Source organism: Daldinia caldariorum, assembly GCF_022478825.1.
Source record: "Daldinia caldariorum strain CBS 122874 unplaced genomic scaffold F4812scaffold_1, whole genome shotgun sequence".
Taxonomy (NCBI): Eukaryota; Fungi; Ascomycota; class Sordariomycetes; order Xylariales; family Hypoxylaceae; genus Daldinia; species Daldinia caldariorum.
In genome coordinates this window covers 1467661-1486776 of record NW_025953037.1, presented here as the reverse complement: position 1 = coordinate 1486776, position 19116 = coordinate 1467661, and the positions used below count along the sequence as shown (strand labels likewise).

Sequence of the window (19116 nt, the reverse complement as noted above, 5' to 3'; positions counted from 1 at the left end):
ATATTTTGATCTGTTCAGACCATGCTGCAGATTGTCAGATCTACCCGAGAAATAATGTTTGAGATGACCTATTCGGGAACAGAGCATTGATCGTGACTTGCAACAAGGAGGTCTTCGGTAGACAAGTTGCCGTGCCTGACAGATGAACATCCGCGTATAGATGTTTTATTATTTGCTTACTTTGTATTAGGCTATGTAGGTGTTTATCTTGTTCATGCTCTTATTCTTGATAGACGAGCAACGAGGGGGGGGGGACAATCACTTGAGGCGATCCAAAAGAGTTCGTCCGTGTTCATGCGCTCCGTAGGCGGTCTACGGGGTTTAGACCGGTTATCGATTCTATATAGCTTGATCGATATTAATAGGGATCTATTGGTCGCAAATTAGACCGCAGTCGCCCGAATAAGTTCGAAACAGGATGCTGAGATGAGCCTTACCTGTGGGATGGGAATATCCGAGAAAGAGGGTCTTCACATCTTAAGCTCCGTAGGTCTACGCTATGAGACAGGTTTTTCATGACCAGCCCCCCCATAAGAGACTCACTTATAAATCCTTGGCAATAAGAGATAGCCTCATTAAATGAAACTTATGCTTTCATACGTAATACCCTTAGATCCGTAGACACCGCCGAATTCTAAGTCGTAAGATTTTAATAGACGGTACGGTAGGTACGGTAGTTAGCGAGTGTGCATATAGCATAGACGTTAGTTAGTTTTGTCGGTCTGCTAGTAAGATCTAGACATGGCTAAATCGTCATAATGAGATGACATCGTCAATGATACATTACATAGTGCATTATATTTTCGCAAGAAACATTCGGAGGCTTTTTTTTTCCTTGTCCAGAAAACAAATGCCAATCTCATATGATCGGCAACTTGGCTCCAAGAATCTACTTCGCTTAGGCAGGGTGGTCTGTGGCTCAGCATGGGTTTATTTTGTCTTGGGGACTACTATGTACCATTTTAGTTTTTCTTCGGTCATGCCCTTTGGTTTTTAACGTGGTCTATGATCGACCGCCTACTCCCCTTCGGGACGAAAGCTCTTTTACTACCTTAGGTATGTACTTGGACCTGCGAAACCCCTGTCTCCCTGACACTCTACATAGTAGTTCCCAAGGGCCAAGGCGAGACGACGCGGTACAGAGAAATGGCATGAAAGGAACAAGCCAGTTCCGAGTTATCTGGCACGAGTTAAGTTATTACAGAACTTAAACTGTATTGACTTCTACTGCGTATGACATTCGATAAATTGAATTGAGACATATGCAAACTCCATATAGTATTATGATATTCCATAGCCTAAACGCCGGAACAACGAACCGCTGCATTAATCTGTGTAAGTGCACAATCCTAAAGAGTAGCGGCCTTTAGCTAGTCAGTAGTTAAATATCGTCTACTCTTAGAACCGCGCGGCGTCATGCACTATACTACACCAAGGTCCGAAAGACGGGCTTTAGATCTTGCGCTTAGAATTTGCCAACAACAAATAGGCAAAGGCTAAGCGACAGAGAAGCTGGATAAACCACGTGAATTCTTGAAAGTGGCTTGCTTTTTCCTACTACTAGCCCAGCGTACGGATCACTCGAAAGCATGGAACCTGAGTTGAGGCTTGCATAACGGCGCGCTAGATAGACGCCAGAAGAACGCCAGAACGTGTTGGTATATCAGTATTGCATAGTATTCATCAGTATCTGCTGATACCGTCCTTGCTGCCAATGTTATTACTTGCGTAGGCCTGGCTAGGCTTTCCCTCTCCCTTTATTTTTATATATCCTACGTGTCGGTAGCCTATGACATGATCAGGTCTAACGCTATTATGTACTTACGCCCAGCATGAGTAGTTAGTCAGATGAATTAAATTTAATGCTTAATGGAACTTAAAAGGAACGGCTATTGAGTCGGGTTTTTACCATGTGGTAAATTTTTTTTTTCTCTTAGCGCTTGTAAGTGATAATATTAATTTCACCATTGTACACGTGGGAGTACTTTTCTATACGAAGGAAAAGGGGGTATATCCAGCACGGACGTTATTACGATTAAGCTTCACACTTACCAAGGCAATCCTTGTTTCTTTGCCATAGCCGAGCTTATTTCCTATTATTATCAGCTTCATTTGCTAAACATATGGCTTCGCTTCAGTATTCTTCTCGACTTAATTAATTCGAATTAAACTGGTTTTGATTTAAGAAGGTATCTTGAAGCTTAACGTATTTAGATGGTAGCGGTAGCAGTAAGGGTTAAAAAAAAGAGAAAAAAAAACCTACATAGATCTCAAAGCTAATATATTAGATCAAACATGCTCAACTAACTCGAAATAGGTATTTAGAAACGGAACTACCTCGGAGGCTCTAGCTTGATCCCTGTCGAGAATGGTAATATGTTAGTATTCTGGGTGGGTAGCAGAACAACTTACACACTCTCCCCCGCGAACAGCCTCCGTACTATGAGGTATAATGCCAAACAGCATGTAAATTGCTTTATCCACTCCGTTGGTTTTCTCATAGTTATTATAGCTCACCCCACTCCCATCGACATGGAATACCTGGGGATGTTCTCTAAGCGATGGACGCTAAGGCACCATGCTGATCTCATGTCACCCGGCTCCCGCAAGCTACTCCCCCGACGGCGTCCAACACCCATGCTGCCTATGTCGATCTCGACCCCTAATCCAATCTTTTTGGTGAGTAGTCACCTTTTTTTTCGGGTCACTTTCCTGAAATCGATGTCATCACTTCCCGTTAGCAACAATATTACAACTGCTATCGTTTATATTCTCGACCGTATTAGGCATTCTTCTTGTTTCATGTAGTAGTATTCCTTAGATTTGGTAGATGAGTGAAACTAAACTAGGAAATCAAGACTTTCCATCTGGGCCATAGTTACCTACCTGTAGGAACCTATTAATATAATCCACTTAAGTAACAGCCCATTCCCTGATAGGGATTCAGAGTCTAGGCCTCGTCTACGTCGATTCCTCTTTGCCTTACCTTAGGTTAGGTACCTAGGTAGGTAGGTACCTTTCAAATGTGTGTGGAATATGGGGTGCATAAACGCGTTGTGCATTCACGGTCCTTCTGTGTAAAAAGATACGACATTAACGACGACGAAGGATGCTAGGGTTGTAGATGACTATGATCGACGGATTTTCCAGTCAGCCCTACCAATATCCTTTTATTAAAAGACTTGGTCCTGCCGGCACATTGCCGTTTCGTAACACCGACGCTCTTCCAAATGTAAGAATCTTTACACCACATCGTAGACTTTTTCTAATATCCTTTATGTCATCACGTTGCAATGAGATTGAAGCTACTTGCAGCTATGATAATTTTTCCAGAACCTACGACAGTTAAGTCCATCGGGGTTGATAACCGGATTTGTCCAAGACGGGGTAGTGAGATCGACGATCTAAGCAAGGGGCCATTGGTCCAAGCCATGGAATTCTTTCCCATTAATCATCCACGTTTGTCCTGACAGCTTTTTGTAGGGAGTCTGGGATTGGGCATATTCCCAATCAGGATATTCACTCACGAGATTAAATTATCAGAGATAAGTGAATGTCAATCTACATAAGATCGTTAGCTAACGTTATTAAACTATTTCCTTCTGCTATTTTTCTTGACTCAAGTATAGGCGTCGGAGGTTTCATGTGATAATGCAATGGATATTTCAGCTTTAGAAAGCTGGAAATGATTTCAAGCACTTAACGTCAGGTACGTACCAAAAGTCATTCCCAACGCTGTGGTTGTCCAGCAAAAATCAACCCCTTTGTAACGGTGATGAGCTGTAAACCGTAAGCAGTTTAGCTTCTGATGCGCGGTAATTAGGTCTAGGAAGATAGCCTGTCCCAAGGCGTGGCAACTGTTCTGAGGCGTAATAAGTATATCGTACACACATCCCATTCAGACGGTGCCGTGACTTCCCCCGCTCCAACGACGCCCAACGGGGACTAACCTGTCAGATATCTGGAGGGTTTCTGTGGTATTGGATACGACCAGGGACTGCTAAGACCACGTACTTGATGGTGAGCTTCAACCATTACGCCGGGTAAAAGAAATGCTAAGCAAGTTGTATTCATCCAATCACTGGAATGCAAGATACACCAATACAATATGTACTCATATCTGCCTACTTGGTATTACGTTTACACTGTACGTACGGCACGGCATCGGGCCATGTAGGAATCAGATAGGGCTCAGAATAGAGACTAAAAGTCTTCTGTGACTCTTAGTGAGCGTTAGCATTGGCTAGAAGTATCCAACCTAAGTCTCCTCCTCTTCCTAAGATCTCCGAATGCCGTGACCAGTCAGGATGCTTCGCACCGGCAGTAAGGCAGTCATCTCCCTGTACATATATGCAGGCTCAACAACTATCATCGTTGCATGCGCAAGCTTCGGTAACAATGACAGATGGCCTATGTCATTGCATGTTATATTTGCTTTTTCTTTTTCTCTTCGGTTTATAATGGATCTGGGCTGTCGAGTGGGAAAACGAGGGCTTACACGAACTTCCCCAGGCGACGAAGACTGCATCGCCGCGTCGACTACCAGTCAAATCGTCTGTTATGGCCTGATGTGGCTGTTTCTACGACATAATCAATGGCCTAGATTGCTTTGGATGATGTATTGATATGCTATGCATGGGATATCGAATGCAATAAAGACTTCACCTGGGCAAGGGTTCGTATTATGTGACCGAGCCAGTCAAAACTTCGGGCAGAGGGGCCGCATTCAGCGATGTTCTCGTGGCAAGGGTAGAGTCATGATATACGGTCTCAGCGTGGTCATACTCACCGGTGAGATCCTTCGAAAATATCGTGAAACTGCCTGAATGGCTATGGCGTAGAGCTTCATATGGAGTCAAATCGAACTCTACAGAGAATACCGGACTGCTTTACTTCATTTACGGTTAGATCTTAAACATACCAAACCATTAAGGTACCTACTAGAGCCTTCAAGCTTATTGGGGGGTTGTGGATAGAACAACTCGTCATAGGCTCTATAGCCATCACATGGAACAAGGGGGATTCGATATAAAATAAAAAAGAGTCGGCACGATGCTGTAAAATACAATCCTTACGATAAGACGTCGGTTAGGCGAGATATTCAAACCGTTTTTGGAACCCTATAACAGCCACATTATGATCTGATTCTGCAATCTCCACGGACATTCAGCTATCAGCCAAGCCGGGTATGAGGACATTATTCAGCTGTAGTTGAAGGGCAAAATCCGGCCAAGATTATCTATGCTTTCTGCAAGAACAACTCATCCATAGATCTCGCCGTGGCATGCAGGATGAGGTACATACGATTTAGCATTACGAAATAGTCCAAACGTTTCTTTCGAGCCAACTACGGCATTGATGTGAGCTGATGACGCCCTAACCCTTCCCCCGATGATACCCTAGGTTACCTGGCACTCAAGACTTAGAGAGAGTACTTCCCCAAACTAACGGGAATTACACAAAAATTAAGCAATAATGCGGAGTAGGTCTTTTATTATAGTGCATCTGTAATACCTACATGAATACCTACCTCCTAGGCACCTAGGTATGCAATATCAATGACGATAATCTGCTGCCGCTTACAACCGCCCGTGGATCGCTGCTGCATGCAACCTGGCGTCAATACTTTTTTGGCCTCCCCCTTAATCAATACCTAGAATCAATAGCAGCTGGATAACCCTAAAGAAGTAGAAAGAATACTCGACACTGCATTACATACGTAATTTATACGAACTACTGCTACGCGGTTAACGGGCTTACGCAGTCACATGAGTTCACATGTACGAGGATAAATGCCCCGGAGCCGCCCGTTAACAGGAAATCTGGCGAGAAAAAATACATGTTGATACATTGTCACGATCTTAGATACGGCTCAGGTGGGCTTCTGGAAATACCGAGTAGGGATCACTTACAGATCCGACGGTTGAAAGTTACAGGTCATATAACACAACATGTTTACGTTTGTGAATAAGCAAATTCTCCTTTCTTTTTTTTTTTTCTCTCCCTTCTTCTTTTTCCACTTGTACTCTGTTCGGCACGAAATACCTAATCTTAGTACCTTACTAAGCCTTATTTACTTACATTTACATAGTTGTCAAGCGATATGGCAGCATGGTTACACCCATTAACCCTCCATTCTACCCACGCCGTTGGGCTGGGACTGCGGGCAGGGGTCCGGGATGAATAGAATTCCTTACGAATCTAGCTCCCAAGCAGCCAACTTGCGTTGGCCCGATGCATTTTGCGATGATGTACATTAGGTACATACATACAAGCAACCACCTTGGCGCATACGTAGGGGGCTATTCTCTACCAGTCCATTCAGAGTAATAAGCTTCGACTCGACAGGTTATTTTCTGGCGGGGTTATAGATCTTAATGGCGCTTATCGTACGTCTGAAGTTTCGTAGATCACCCGAGTAGATCCTTCGGGATAGCTAGCTGGGTTAAGAAGCTCTAGCTGCTGTGAATATTTAAAGTAACTACATACAGGTCTATAGTACAATACATAGACGTCAAGTTCAATACAACTTGAGTAGCATTCTCGTTTGTCTCCGAACTATACCCTCTGATACCACCATTAAATGACCAATAGCACTTTAGATACTATGGAAATACCTATCTACCTAACCTCTTATGCACAAACTTTATCTCCCATACGCCATAGCTAGGTGTTAATGTCGATCATGGATTACCCCCTTCCACCTCGGCTCCATCCGGTAGGATCTGTCAGCTTTTGTATAATGACACTGACAGCCCTGATTTATATTGCGGCAAGCTCGGTATTGGCTGGACTTATAGGATAGATGACCCGAACGAAGTAACAGTCACCCATCCCCAAAAGGCGACATAATCCGTAAGGTCACTAGGGCTCCCTGGGCTTTTTCCCCAAGGCTTTTCCCAACCTAAGCTCCCGAGATTAGCATATTTCGTTGGCGCAAAGCTGCAGCCTCCCGTAAAGGGGGCGAGCTGAAGCATCATCCCATGGCCCCCGCTGCTGGGAGCCGCCAGTCTTGACCATACTTGTCATGGCCTGATTTATTACATGATCAGCCTGTTCCCCGGACTCGTCACGCGGCAATGTGGTCGGTGGCTGGGCCGCGTTCGAGGTATAAGCAAAAAGCAAAGAGCTTTTTATTTTTTGCGACCGGGGAAAAGCTACGCCTCATATCCCAAAGAGGTATAAACCCTCTCTGGTATCGATCTTGATCAGTATCCGCCTACAGTATCCAGGCGTTCCATCTACCATGTATTGTACCTTACCCTTAGCTCTCACCGGAACATACCTGAGCGCCTCTCAGCGCTAAGAAGAGAACCCAACGTCTAATGTTACTCACGTGGCTGACGGGATCATCTTCCCAAACCCTTGTTTATCGGATCTAATATCTCCTCTGCCTATGTTTCATATACGCGTGCGCCCACTGCCCAAAACTCCAGAAGCGCAAATAGCCTCGATCTCCTTGCTTCTTGTGTCTTCACCTAATAAGCGGTAGACACGAGTTTTCGACGAGACAATGCGAAACGCATTAAAAATAAAAGTAGCATTTATGACAGATCGATAAGCGTATCCCAGGTGGCATGACCTTAATTTCACTTCCTCTGGCCATTCCATATTTGTGCATGGATTTACGTGCCTCGGTGTCGATGACGTTTTGAATCGGCTTAACGAATCCCTTTTCAACTCACTCACACCTAGGTAGGTATTGTCGACCTCACGCGCGCGTCATCACGGGCCTCGCTAGAGCTTTTCAGCTTTACGGGAACTTTTGGAGGAAAGTCATATAGGTAATATACGTAGAATATTATAACCTACCTTACTCTACCCTAGTTGCCACATGTTATATTAATGTTTAGCTTTTTTTTCGCAAATCATTTAGACTAGCTTGGTAAATGAAGCGGGTAGATAGACTACATTCCGCCACTTTCTGCAAGCAATCACATCTAGATCGACCGACCAAGGAAGGGGACAGGGGAGAAGGGGAGTAGGGGGAGGAGAGGGGGATAGGAAGCTGGGTTACTGACACGCACGGCACGGCGCGGGCTAACCTTGAGTTACTTCAAGATAGTGGCGAGGCGAAAGGCGGCTCGGAAGGCTCTCTCCTATGGACGCCTGCCAGCGTGTGAGCATAAACCTACCTACTTACCGGATGCAGCCTTCCTATGCGTCGTCCCCTACACCCGGGACGCCGATCCTCCATCCCGCGCTTTTTGGCTGACTACCTACCTAACCTAAGGTTCTCGACGACGATCAGTAGGTAGCAGGCGGTAGATTTTTTGCTGTCGCGCACAACTTCTCCTCGGCCGTGCCTACGGGACTTTATTCCACGTGTCGATCATCTATCTGGGCAAGTAATTAGGTAGGTAGCCTCAGAGCAGCATCAGCCAGTGGGGGAGTTCCGTAGCTCAAAGGAAGCCTGAAGTTCGTATCACGGCAAATGGTTTCGCTGCGTTACCCTAGCATGGGGGGAGGGGAAAACTCACGTAGCTTTCTCGCTGCGTATAAATGACGCCGATCCTGTCTCATAAGTGTAATTCTCGTATATTACTAACGGAATCATACTGATATGCCGTAAATTATATACATATCGTCAGCGGATCTTCTTTTTGTTCGCTATGGCTATGTCGGTAGCCCTATCTCCACAAAGGGGCGAAAGAGGTACCTAGATGTGTGCAATATCAGAAGCATTGTATATGGCTTCGCGTTAATCTATGACAAGTTAACTCCGAGGCTTCTTTTAGCCTCTCCCCCCACCATATAACACATGCTCTACGCCATCTGTCCGAACGTTGTTCTATTTTGAGGGGGAATAGAGGTAGATTCTATAGCCCCCCCTTTACCGCCGACTGGTAAAGCATCTTCCATGACAACGTTGATTATCACGTAGCATTTATAGCGGGATTTGGATTCAGCCACGCTGAACCGACTGCCGGTGTACGCTTTCCTTTCCCCTTGTCGTAATCATGGAAACCGGTGTGAGAAGCTCGTTTCCCAACCGCCAGTCAGTTGGAAGCCTAACCTTTAGGTTAGGTAGGTACCTTAGGTAACTATCTACATTTCTGCCTAACCTAGTAGCTAGCAAACTAAACATAGGCGAGATGCAACTCGGTAAATATACCCATGCCTAAAGAATGAAAAGAGAATCAATAATAATGAGGAAACTACCTCCTATGCCGCCGAATCACAATCACGCATATGTCTCTAATTCAAGCGGCTACGAAGTAGGTATTTCCCACGGGCCAATCTGGCGGAAGGTACTTGGCAAATAAACCGGGTTTGGGCACCCGGTATTATACCTAGAGCTGGGGCTGTCTAACGACGATTCTATTTCCCGATAGAAAAGGTGCCGTATCCTTTTCTTCTCAAGCAACCTCCTTCGGCCCTAGCCAATTATTATGAACGACTTCAAGCAGATGATGAACGACCGGCGGCGAGGGCGGGACTTGGCGGGGACATGGCTTCTTATTTTTTTGCAACCCTAAAACCTGGCAAGCATGCAGGTAGCTAGGTAGCTAGCATCTTTGATCTTGAAGAGGCATTGTCATACGCTAGAAATGGTAGGCTGAAATACAACACATAGCGAGGACCCAGTGGACTGCTAGGTAAGTACAGTAGATGGTTCATGCAGTGGGAGGTATGTATTGTACTTTGGTTGATCCATGCAAGTTGTAGAGAAACCACGGACGATGCTTGCTACTAGGTACGTGATGATTCAATTTAGCTTCGAAATGACCAGCTCCCTTCAGTCAAGATTAATACCTACTGGTTCCAACATATCTTATAACTGCGGGGGGTTGCGTATGCTTTTGCTTGGCCACAAACACCTTTGGTATCCCTTGACTCCAAAATAAAAGTTCATGGATAAAGCTTCTAGAGCTTAGAACTAGGAATACCTCATAACGAAAAGATCATGAAAGGTATATACCTCTCACAGTTGCAACGGAGGTGGAGCGCCGTGAACGTCTAGCTACTCTAACGATTAAATTATGATAGATAAATAAATTCTAGTCTTGATACCGTAACTAGCATGGTAAATAGGACGTAGCCATTCAAACTTAGGTACCTATTAAGCCGGGCACCTACATACCTAAGAGACAACTGTACTCCTTACAGGGGCTTCCCAGCCTAGATCAGTCAACCGATCCATCCTAGTCATCCATCAACTTTGTCCAACCCCTATTATGTGTATTCCCAACATACGTACTTATCTAAAGTAGGCTAGAGGCGCGGCAGGGTCTCACACACCGTGAAGATGCTGCCAGGAACCAAGTATTCACTAGACCTTCATATCATTCAATGTTTAGCAAACGCTAGACTAGAGCTGGTATGGCTACCTCCTATACACCAATAGCATGAAGGTAGCACTTACCTGGGAATGTAGCGTAGTTCATCTATGATAGGAGGTGCCTCAGGTACTCACTCATGTCACATACTGCTAGGCTGCGAGGAATGTAAACAACCTCAAGGCATGAGCACCTTAGGTAAGTGTTCTAAGACAACAGAGTTCGATATCATATCCAGAATCTATTCCTCTAGTGCTAGCTCTGCTTCTACGCATCTAGTTTTAGTTTCTCTAACACTCTATCAATCTTCTGCAGCAGAAGCTGGTAGTTTATAGCATCCGACGCGAACTCGTCTTCGACGAGCTCTCCATCAAGAGTTCTAACCACACCAGCTGGACTTGCCAAGGCCTCTGCTATGCCAACCTTAGCAGAAATGGTTTCAGGATTCTCTACTTCGACGATGCCGTTCGCGCCCTTGTCTTCCGCAGCGATGTCGTTTGCCTGCGCCGCCAGCACTTCTGCCGCCTCTGCGCTAATCTCACCGTTCTCGTCCATCATTTCGTCTAGCCCGGCGTCCTCGAATCGTAGCCTAAAGCGTTCGGATAAGTAATAACGAATATCGTCCAGCAGCTCGATCGTATCCGTCTCTTCTCTGGTCTTCAGCCTCGAGGCACTTTCCTGGATCAATTCGGTGAATTCTTCCTCGTCGATGTAGTCCTCCAACCGGTATGCAAGATATCGAGCAGCAAACTCTTCTAGTCGCTGAACTCGCAAGTCCCAAGCCGCATGTGTAACGTCGTATACGTTGATAGGTTCGACCTCAATTTCGACAGTTTCTTCACCTTCGTGGGCATGTGTCCGATCAACTAGGACGTTGTTGTTGCCGCTTCCTAGCGTGCTGATAACGACGGCCGCTTTGTTCTTCAACTTATCTAGGAACAACATATCGGATGCGTAAAGCAGATCAAGGCCAAGCTCGAGAGGACATTCGGCTTTCTCGGTATAGAGAAATGTCAGAATGAGCTCAAGTATCTCCGGTCGACAATCTATCTTGATAATATGTAGGTGCTCCGATGTTTGGGCTTCGCGAAATTGGCTCGAAAACATGGTCTCGAAATACGGTGAGCGGATGAGCATAGCCTTGTGCGCAGGATACAGAACAGACTTCCTGATTCTCTTAACGCCATTTCCTTTTCGTTGTTCAGCACCTGGTCCAATGGGAATTCCGTGCGATTCCTCTTGTTTGTCGAGGTCCTCGTCATCACCACCCTCCTCATCGGATCGTAGGAGACAGTCTGCAAATATAGAATTGTCGTGTGGCCACTTTACGTCCTTGACCAACCTGGTGTCCACTACCATCTTATGCCTGAGGACCTTTTCCTGGAAAAAGGTTTGGACTTGTTGTTGGGCTCGATTAACCTCATCTTGATGTCTCTGTCGTGCTAATCGCCTATCACTCGCCGACAGGATAGCTTCCCATAACTTGTCAATTTCTAACTGCTTACTGATCTTATCAATACCGGTTAGGATCTCTTCTTCGGAGCTACTGCTTCTTGCATCAACCAACTCCTTTGGAATATCACCTAGATACAGATATCGTAATACGACCTTGAAAGACTCGATTGGTATCGATTGAGGTAGCCTCCATGTTTCTAACGCGGGCGCCTCCGTGAGTTTCCTTCTGAAATAGGGCGACCTAGCAGAAAGAAGGAACTTGTGAAGCTCGAACGACTCGGATCCAGCTATCAACGTTATATCAGAGGTTTTGGGTGTATCTCTTGTCAGCAATGCGCTGATATGAGCCGCCCATGGTTGTAAGGGGTCAGTAGACTTCGAGTAGTCGTACTTTAGCAGCAGATTCCGGATCTTGTCATTAAGCGCATTGTAGATGCATCGTTCTCCTTGGAACGTGTCTCGCTCTGCTAGAGCACCTGACTCGACTGCAGCAGCTAGGGTCAGTATGGGCTTCAAAAGCATTTAGAAACATGTAACATTTTTGGAACAGCGTAAGGTCATATGGCATATAGAGACTCATGATTTTGGTTCGGATACATACTCAACAGTTCAACTAACTCATAATGCCCGCACAGACTTGCCTAGACAGTAGTCAGCTGCCTGTGATCACCAAGTGCAACAAACAGGAAGACAAGCCGTACTCACAACGATAAGAGGAGTATAATCGAACTTGTCTTTACCGTTTATATTGACACCGGCAGAAATCAGCTCTTGAGTTCGCTTCAGATCGCCTCTTCGACATGCTTCTAATAGCTCACTAAACTCTTCACTCAGATCCAGGGGGTTCTCATCGCGCAGTACGCCACTGCGAACTAATTCAATATCATCCTTTAGCTTTGCTTCTAATTCGTGTTTTCGAAGAACCATGGTCGACCAGAGCACAAAGATAATAAAATAAGGACAATGTCAAGTGATCAAGTGAATATTTTCAAAGAATCGTCAAGTCCGTTATCTCCGACCACATAACTAATGGGCGGTGGTGGTGGTGATGCATGGCTTGGAATTGGTAGACGGCAACAATTGGAACTAAAGAGGTACCTTAGGTAACTTAAGGAAATGCGATTCAACCATTGGATAAGTCAGATGTATGTCATCAAGCGGCGATACGGGGAAAAAAGAAGTGAATCAGCAATCATCACGTGCCGACTAGATCAAGGTACGTACATCAAGTAACATCTTACCTTATCTAACCCGAGATTCACCTGCCTTCGGTTAGGTAATCGACCCATTGTAACTATTGTAACTATTGTAACTATCGATAAGGGTATGAAGCAAACGCTAATAACCAATTCAAGCTAAGCGACTAATGAAGTTGGACCGTTATTCCTTGTAGCCCCACCCCGAGGTAGCGCAGTTGCTGTGGCCACGAGTGGGTTTGTTGACTACATACACGCAATGTTACATAAGATACAAAAAAGACCACTGAAACTTGCCCTACGGTGAAGTATCTACTGGGGTGTCCTGTGCAATTGCTGGGATCCATCACATGGATGGCCATTTTCTGATTTTCCTTTCTTTTCCTGCCCATGCCTGTGCAGTTTCCAGAACCATTCCCAGAACCTAATTCCCAGAACCCAATTCTTCGTCCAACAACAAGCAGCAGCAAGATAATCAATCCTCCAAAAGAAATAATCATCCCCCCCCCTCTCAAGTCCCAAAGCTGGAGCAGCATCAAGTAGCTCTAGCTTATCCCACCCCCAATTCCCTCCAATAGCTTTGACTTTCCAAATTTCTTTAGCTTCTTTCTTACTTTTGTTGTCTATGGCATAGTCATAAATCATTAAACCCCCCAATAGTGCCTCGCAATTCAGTTCACTATGGCAGAATCTATCAGTGATCAGTACGAAACTTTAGAGAAGATAGGTATGTTTCCGCTAGCTTTGACAAACCCTTCGTCCACTCTACACTATCGCTGTTTTCGTTTTCATACTTTTCCCTGTGACCGCAGTCTAACGTGGTCAATATAGGACATGGCTCCTTCGGCGTCATTCGCAAGGTCCGACGAAAGGCAGACGGCAAGATCCTCTGCCGAAAGGAGATCAGCTACCTGAAAATGTCGCAAAAGGAACGTGAACAGCTTCATGCGGAGTTTCAGATCCTCTCTACCCTTCGACACCCCAACATTGTTGGTTACTACCATCGCGAACATCTCAAACAGACTCAGGACTTGTATCTTTATATGGAATATTGTGGTAATGGCGACCTCGGCCGGGTGATTAAGGGTCTAATAAGCCGGAAAGAGTACGCCGAAGAACAATTCGTATGGGAGATATTCTCACAATTGATCACCGCCTTGTACCGGTGTCATTACGGTGTAAACCCTCCGTCGGTGGGCAAGAATGTCCTTGAGATAGTGACCATGGGCAAGACGAAGGCGCCACAAGGAGCTGTGACAATTCTCCACCGAGATCTGAAGCCTGAGAACGGTAAGTGAGATGAAGGCAGACAATCTGGAATAGGAGATGCGTGCTAACCTGCGATAGTCTTCCTCGGAGAGAACAATTCTGTCAAGCTTGGCGACTTTGGTCTATCCAAGATGATACAGTCGCACGATTTTGCGTCAACATACGTTGGAACCCCGTTCTACATGTCTCCCGAGATATGCGCCGCCGAGAGGTATACTCTCAAGTCAGACATCTGGTCACTGGGCTGCATAATATACGAGCTCTGCGCGCGTGAACCTCCATTCAATGCCAAAACTCACTTTCAGCTCGTTCAAAAGATCAAGGAGGGAAAGGTCCCACCACTTCCTAGAGTTTACTCAGGAGAGCTTATGGCCGTTATTAAAGATTGTCTCAGAGTCAATCCGGATCAACGCCCCGATACGGCAACTTTGCTTAACCTTCCGGTTGTGCGTCTAATGCGCAAAGAACGGGAGGCCGTAGAGTTCAAGATGGAGTTAGAATCGCGCAATAACGTGCTGAGCAATAAGCTGAAGCAAGTCGAAGAAAAGCTGGCCAGCCTTGAAGCTGATAAGTTGAACTATCGACAAGAGATCGACTCTCAACTGCGACGCGAATGGGAGGTCAAAGCCCGATTAGAAATTGACCGACTTGTAAATGAGGAAATTGAACAACTCCAACGACGCTTCGAAGCCGAAGTAGAAGCACGAGTACAAGAAGAATTACAAAAGAAGAGAGTCTCATTTGGGCCAGTCGAGACTCACGAATTCACATCATCACAAGTATCCAGGAATAATTTCTTCCTGTCCATGGCCGGTAGTACCGACAGCGAGTTCCCCTCTACCACAGATATTACCGAATTCTCCGTTAACTCTCCCGAAGAACAACCTCTTAAGCGCAGTCTACGTGCGCCATTTGGCCGCGCTCAAACCATGTTCGAGCGAAATCCCGGAACGCCCATGTCAATGGACGTCGACATGGCATCCCCATCCCCGATGGTTGCCATTGCATCCTTGTCCCTATCACCACGACGAAACATCGCTACTAAGGCTCCAACCGCAAACAAGCCACCCATATTTGACCCCGAGGACGACGAAGACCTCCGAGGCAGGAGAGATATATTCTCATCCGATTCCGATGACGACGATGACCACATCATCCCATCTCCCACTCGCCCGCCACGATCACACAAGAACCCCTTTGGGCCCCAACGCCCGATTCTCCCATCTACGAAGACAGCCCCTATTAATCGCCTAAGAAACCAAAACGCCATGGGCCTTAACAAGCCAAGTCCGCCCCTACCCACTTCTGCCCCCGAGTTCCGCATTCGTACCCAGCCCAGCAACGGAGCCTTGAGAGAGAAGGGCGACTCTCCCAACCGACGGCTCAGCAAGATCCCCTCGGTTGCGAACCTCAGCATGCAAAACGCGGAGAACGGCGGACAGCGTAAGACGTCGCTAAAGAAGGACCCCGAACCCACGACCACCAAGGTGGTCACGAAGAACAATATCAAGGGCCGAACTCTCGTCGAGCTCCAGCAGGCCCGGGCCGGCGGTCGACCCGTGGAGTCCATGAATGTTAGCCCCAAGCGTAGCTCCAAGGACCGATTCGCCGAGCCGGCCGTGTGGGATCCGGAGAGGGACGAGATGCCCAGTCCGTTCCTGGTGCGGAAGAAGCAGCCGTCGAGGGTATAGGCTACCTGGTGAACAAAAAAAGAAAAGGGAATTAAAAAGGAAGAATGAAAGAAAGATGAAAAAAACAAAGCCTCGCTCTCCTCAACCCCTTGCTTTTCCTCTCTGAGTTAATATACCAAAGTAAACGAAGTCCCACGATGATATACCGCCACTACCACCACCACACCAAACCTGGCTTTGGTGTGGGCACGACAGCGTTGCACGTTTCGTGTCCGAACCCTACCCAACCTTCCCCCCGCGTACTCTATTTTCTCTCTCTTTTTCCTTTGTTTCATATCCCAAGACGGCGGCTCAATTCGGAAAGGTGTCCGGAGGTTTTTTTAATGATGACGTTTTCTTTTTTACGGTGTCGCAAAGCATTTTAATCGCGCGTCGTTGAGAAATTTGGCATGGCATGGGGTGTGCGGGAAGGGGGGGGGAGGCTCTGGTTTTTTTTACTACAGAACTGGCGTTTTTATTTTCGATACAGAGGAGAGGAAGCTTTTCGCCTGTTTTTATTCCCTTTTATTTTTCTTTTCTCTCGTTTCCCATTTTTCGGCGTAAAATTGGCTGAGTTCTGAGTTTGAGCTTGAGTTGAGGAGGGGTTTTTCCCCCAGGCATTAAACCACATAAAACTTGTGTATAAACTCGTTCTGCGAAATGTCCATTTATGCTTTTACGAATTCTCTCTAACTAGTGCTACTACTACTACTACTACTACTACTACTAAACTAAAAGACAGAACTACGTGCGCGATGCTATTGCTCGTCGCTATTATTCAATACCGCCTGCTTCAGAACCCGGATGATGCCATGCCGTCTGTCCCTTGCTCGGGATACAAAGCTTGGAGTAAGGGGAGGGAGGTGGTGTACCCCTAGGCTGAGCGGACTAGTTATGATTTATGATTGTTTCTTTTTAGATGTATTTATTGGTCACCTAAGTACCTGCTAATTATATGCTACACGTTACTATTAAAGAGAGTCCTTGATCTCGCTTCTTTTTGTTTGTGCTAAGTTCTCCCCGTGACTTATCAGATATGCCTCACCCAATCCACTAACCCCTATCCTAACTCCTGGATAGCCCGTGAAGTATGATGCGAAGTCGCAATTAACCTCACACTAGAATGCCGTGTCTCAGTCCTGGCTGAGAGGCTTGCCCCCTAAGGACTGAGGAGGTTATGGATGACAAGCTGATAAGCCCCCTATCATTGTAGTTGCGAGCTAATCCATAATAAACCAGTATGACACCCACCCCTCCCCATTCATTCGCAGAAATATAGAAATTCGCCGTCGTCTTCAAAAGGCTGGTTTACTGCCATGCATTGGTCTGGTTCGCGTTAGCCAGCTTCTAACCTAGAACTGACACAGACTACCGGTAGGTTACGATCGCTCCCCCCACCCCCGCCGCCTCTTGCTAGCATGAAGTGAGGAGGAAGTGAAAAGCAAACTCACCATGTTGGTTGTCGCAGTCTTGCACGCTGAAATCCTTGTTATTGCCGCTATTCGCGGAATCGGCGCAGTCGTTCTTCTGGTCGTCGCATACGCGCTTAGATGCGGTGCCGAAGTCGTTCTATGGGATGTTAGTTTGGTTAGGTAAGTTAAATATAGATAGCTGATGAGATGTTGGATAAGGGGCGATATATTAAGGGATGGGCGGGAAGAATCATGAGGCTGGTCCTCTAGTTCATGGATATGGCATTCAGGGAGGGTTGTCACATACAAACGTCTGGCCTTCTGATAAACGGCTGTTGGTTATTTTGAAAGGCTTCTCTGTATTGCTCGGGTCAAACTCTATCTATGGATACGTTGTCAGTTATATATATCAACTCCATACTAATAGTCATTTATTCGTATAACTAGAAGAAACCTTTGTTCGTCTATCTTGCGTAGATCAATGCATGAGGAGCCCACGTACTTTTGCTGCAGCTTTGCCTCCCAAAGGACCACTCGGATTGAATTGCTATATACGATAAGTCAGACAAACCAAATGGGATAATTCAATAATAACTTCAAGCCAGGCGGCAATGCATAAGTGACGAACCTGGATATCATTGATTTCTTGCCGCGCGAACAAGCCCATCTGGAAATTCCGTCGTATCTCGTCGACGAAATTGCCGGCCATGACCCCGACGAGTAATTCCGGCACTAGCAACAGGGGCAGGGTAACGGCGCCTCGGCACCTCATTTTGTTTTCCTCTTCTCGCGGTATATATATCTCCGATGCTCGTAAAATGAAATGAAATTACGCAGTGCGCGATCTCGCCGAGGGAGTCGACGCGAAGCCGAAATGATTCAAAACCAAATACTTGAGATATGAAAGAATCTCTTCACTTCGAATAAAATTACTTTACCTTAGGCTAGGTCAGGTTCGTTAGGTGCCTGTTATCTCTCGTACACGACCACCTAACACAAGATATGTCAGACATATTTCCTAGCTAGCGGTCGTCATAAAAGTAATGTAGTGTAGACACCTGATATATAGCAATAGCACTTTCACGGCTGATTAGTTGAAACGCGGAAACCAAGACGGCTGATTGGTTCGATGGGGATGCCGGAGATTGAATGGTAGATAAACGCAAAGATGCTTTGCTGAAACGATCCTGAGACGACCCGTGCACAGACTACATAGTAGACATCGCACCGAGTGGCATCAAAGTTGGACTCATTACTGTATCATAGTTTCCTATACGTTAACGGTTAGGTATGGCAATGCTACAAATATCAGACTGGAATCTTGTTCTAGGTGCTTCATATGTATGTACATGTGTAAGTGTAAGCGTATGGGCGTAGAAAAGGCAATGGTATAGTTGTTGAGAGTTGATGTATTGTACGGGTTAGAGACGAAACCAACTAAAAACACCAACACCAACGCCGCTCTCAACACACAATTCTTAGTACGGAATAGTTGGAGACCTTTGACATCATCATAGAATCCAGATAAATTTCTCCACCCACCCCTTATATAGTATAAAGTAGAGTTTTCTTAACAAGCCACCTCTAGGAAACAGGAACCGTACCAGCGGATAGTCCGTCAAAGTTTAAAAGCCGCTCCCATGACAAAAGTGACAAAACCTAGATGCCGTCTACGTACCTAAACATAGACCCCAACGTCCCGACATCTCGGGAACCCATGCGGAAAACTCAATTGCACGCACATATGTCAGGTACCTTGCATACTAAAAATCAAGCTCTTTCATTATTAGGTTCGACCCGGTTTCCCGCTGTCCAGGCTCGGGACGAGCATACC

At 46.0% G+C, this 19116-nt stretch overlaps 3 protein-coding genes across 3 annotated transcripts; 1 reads left to right on the top strand and 2 right to left on the bottom strand.

The window, feature by feature from the left end:
* Positions 1 to 10547: 10547 nt before the first annotated feature.
* On the bottom strand, positions 10548 to 12662 carry F4812DRAFT_449028 (uncharacterized protein; the record flags this gene model as incomplete). Its single annotated transcript, XM_047935928.1, has 3 exons — positions 10548 to 12220; positions 12337 to 12376; positions 12441 to 12662. The coding sequence occupies 3 exons, from the start codon at positions 12660 to 12662 to the stop codon at positions 10548 to 10550; spliced, it is 1935 nt and encodes a 644-aa protein (XP_047794843.1).
* Positions 12663 to 12935: 273 nt separating this feature from the next.
* Positions 12936 to 15945, top strand: F4812DRAFT_15966 (kinase-like protein). Its single transcript, XM_047929797.1, has 3 exons — positions 12936 to 13658; positions 13763 to 14221; positions 14279 to 15945. Exons 1-3 carry the CDS (start codon positions 13613 to 13615, stop codon positions 15889 to 15891), a joined length of 2118 nt encoding a protein of 705 aa, XP_047794842.1. The 5' UTR covers positions 12936 to 13612; the 3' UTR covers positions 15892 to 15945.
* Positions 15946 to 16791: 846 nt separating this feature from the next.
* Positions 16792 to 18533, bottom strand: F4812DRAFT_15924 (uncharacterized protein). The gene is made up of 6 exons (XM_047929792.1): positions 18341 to 18533; positions 17911 to 18272; positions 17785 to 17829; positions 17590 to 17664; positions 17322 to 17439; positions 16792 to 17196 (listed from the first exon to the last, which is right to left on the bottom strand). The coding sequence occupies exons 2-6, from the start codon at positions 18052 to 18054 to the stop codon at positions 17132 to 17134; spliced, it is 447 nt and encodes a 148-aa protein (XP_047794841.1). The 5' UTR covers positions 18055 to 18272; positions 18341 to 18533; the 3' UTR covers positions 16792 to 17131.
* Between the last annotated feature and the right edge of the window lie 583 nt (positions 18534 to 19116).

Excerpts from the sequence above, each read along its gene's own strand:
- F4812DRAFT_15966 (XM_047929797.1), top strand. The coding sequence starts at position 13,613 with ATGGCAGAATCTATCAGTGATCAGTACGAAACTTTAGAGAAGATAG. Across the intron at positions 13,659-13,762 it reads CGAAACTTTAGAGAAGATAG|GACATGGCTCCTTCGGCGTC; the intron begins GTATGTTTCCGC and ends TGGTCAATATAG. Across the intron at positions 14,222-14,278 it reads AGATCTGAAGCCTGAGAACG|TCTTCCTCGGAGAGAACAAT; the intron begins GTAAGTGAGATG and ends AACCTGCGATAG.
- F4812DRAFT_15924 (XM_047929792.1), bottom strand. The coding sequence starts at position 18,054 with ATGAGGTGCCGAGGCGCCGTTACCCTGCCCCTGTTGCTAGTGCCGGAA. Across the intron at positions 17,665-17,784 it reads GAGGCAAAGCTGCAGCAAAA|ATAGAGTTTGACCCGAGCAA; the intron begins GTACGTGGGCTC and ends ACGTATCCATAG. Across the intron at positions 17,440-17,589 it reads TATCAGAAGGCCAGACGTTT|AACGACTTCGGCACCGCATC; the intron begins GTATGTGACAAC and ends AACATCCCATAG.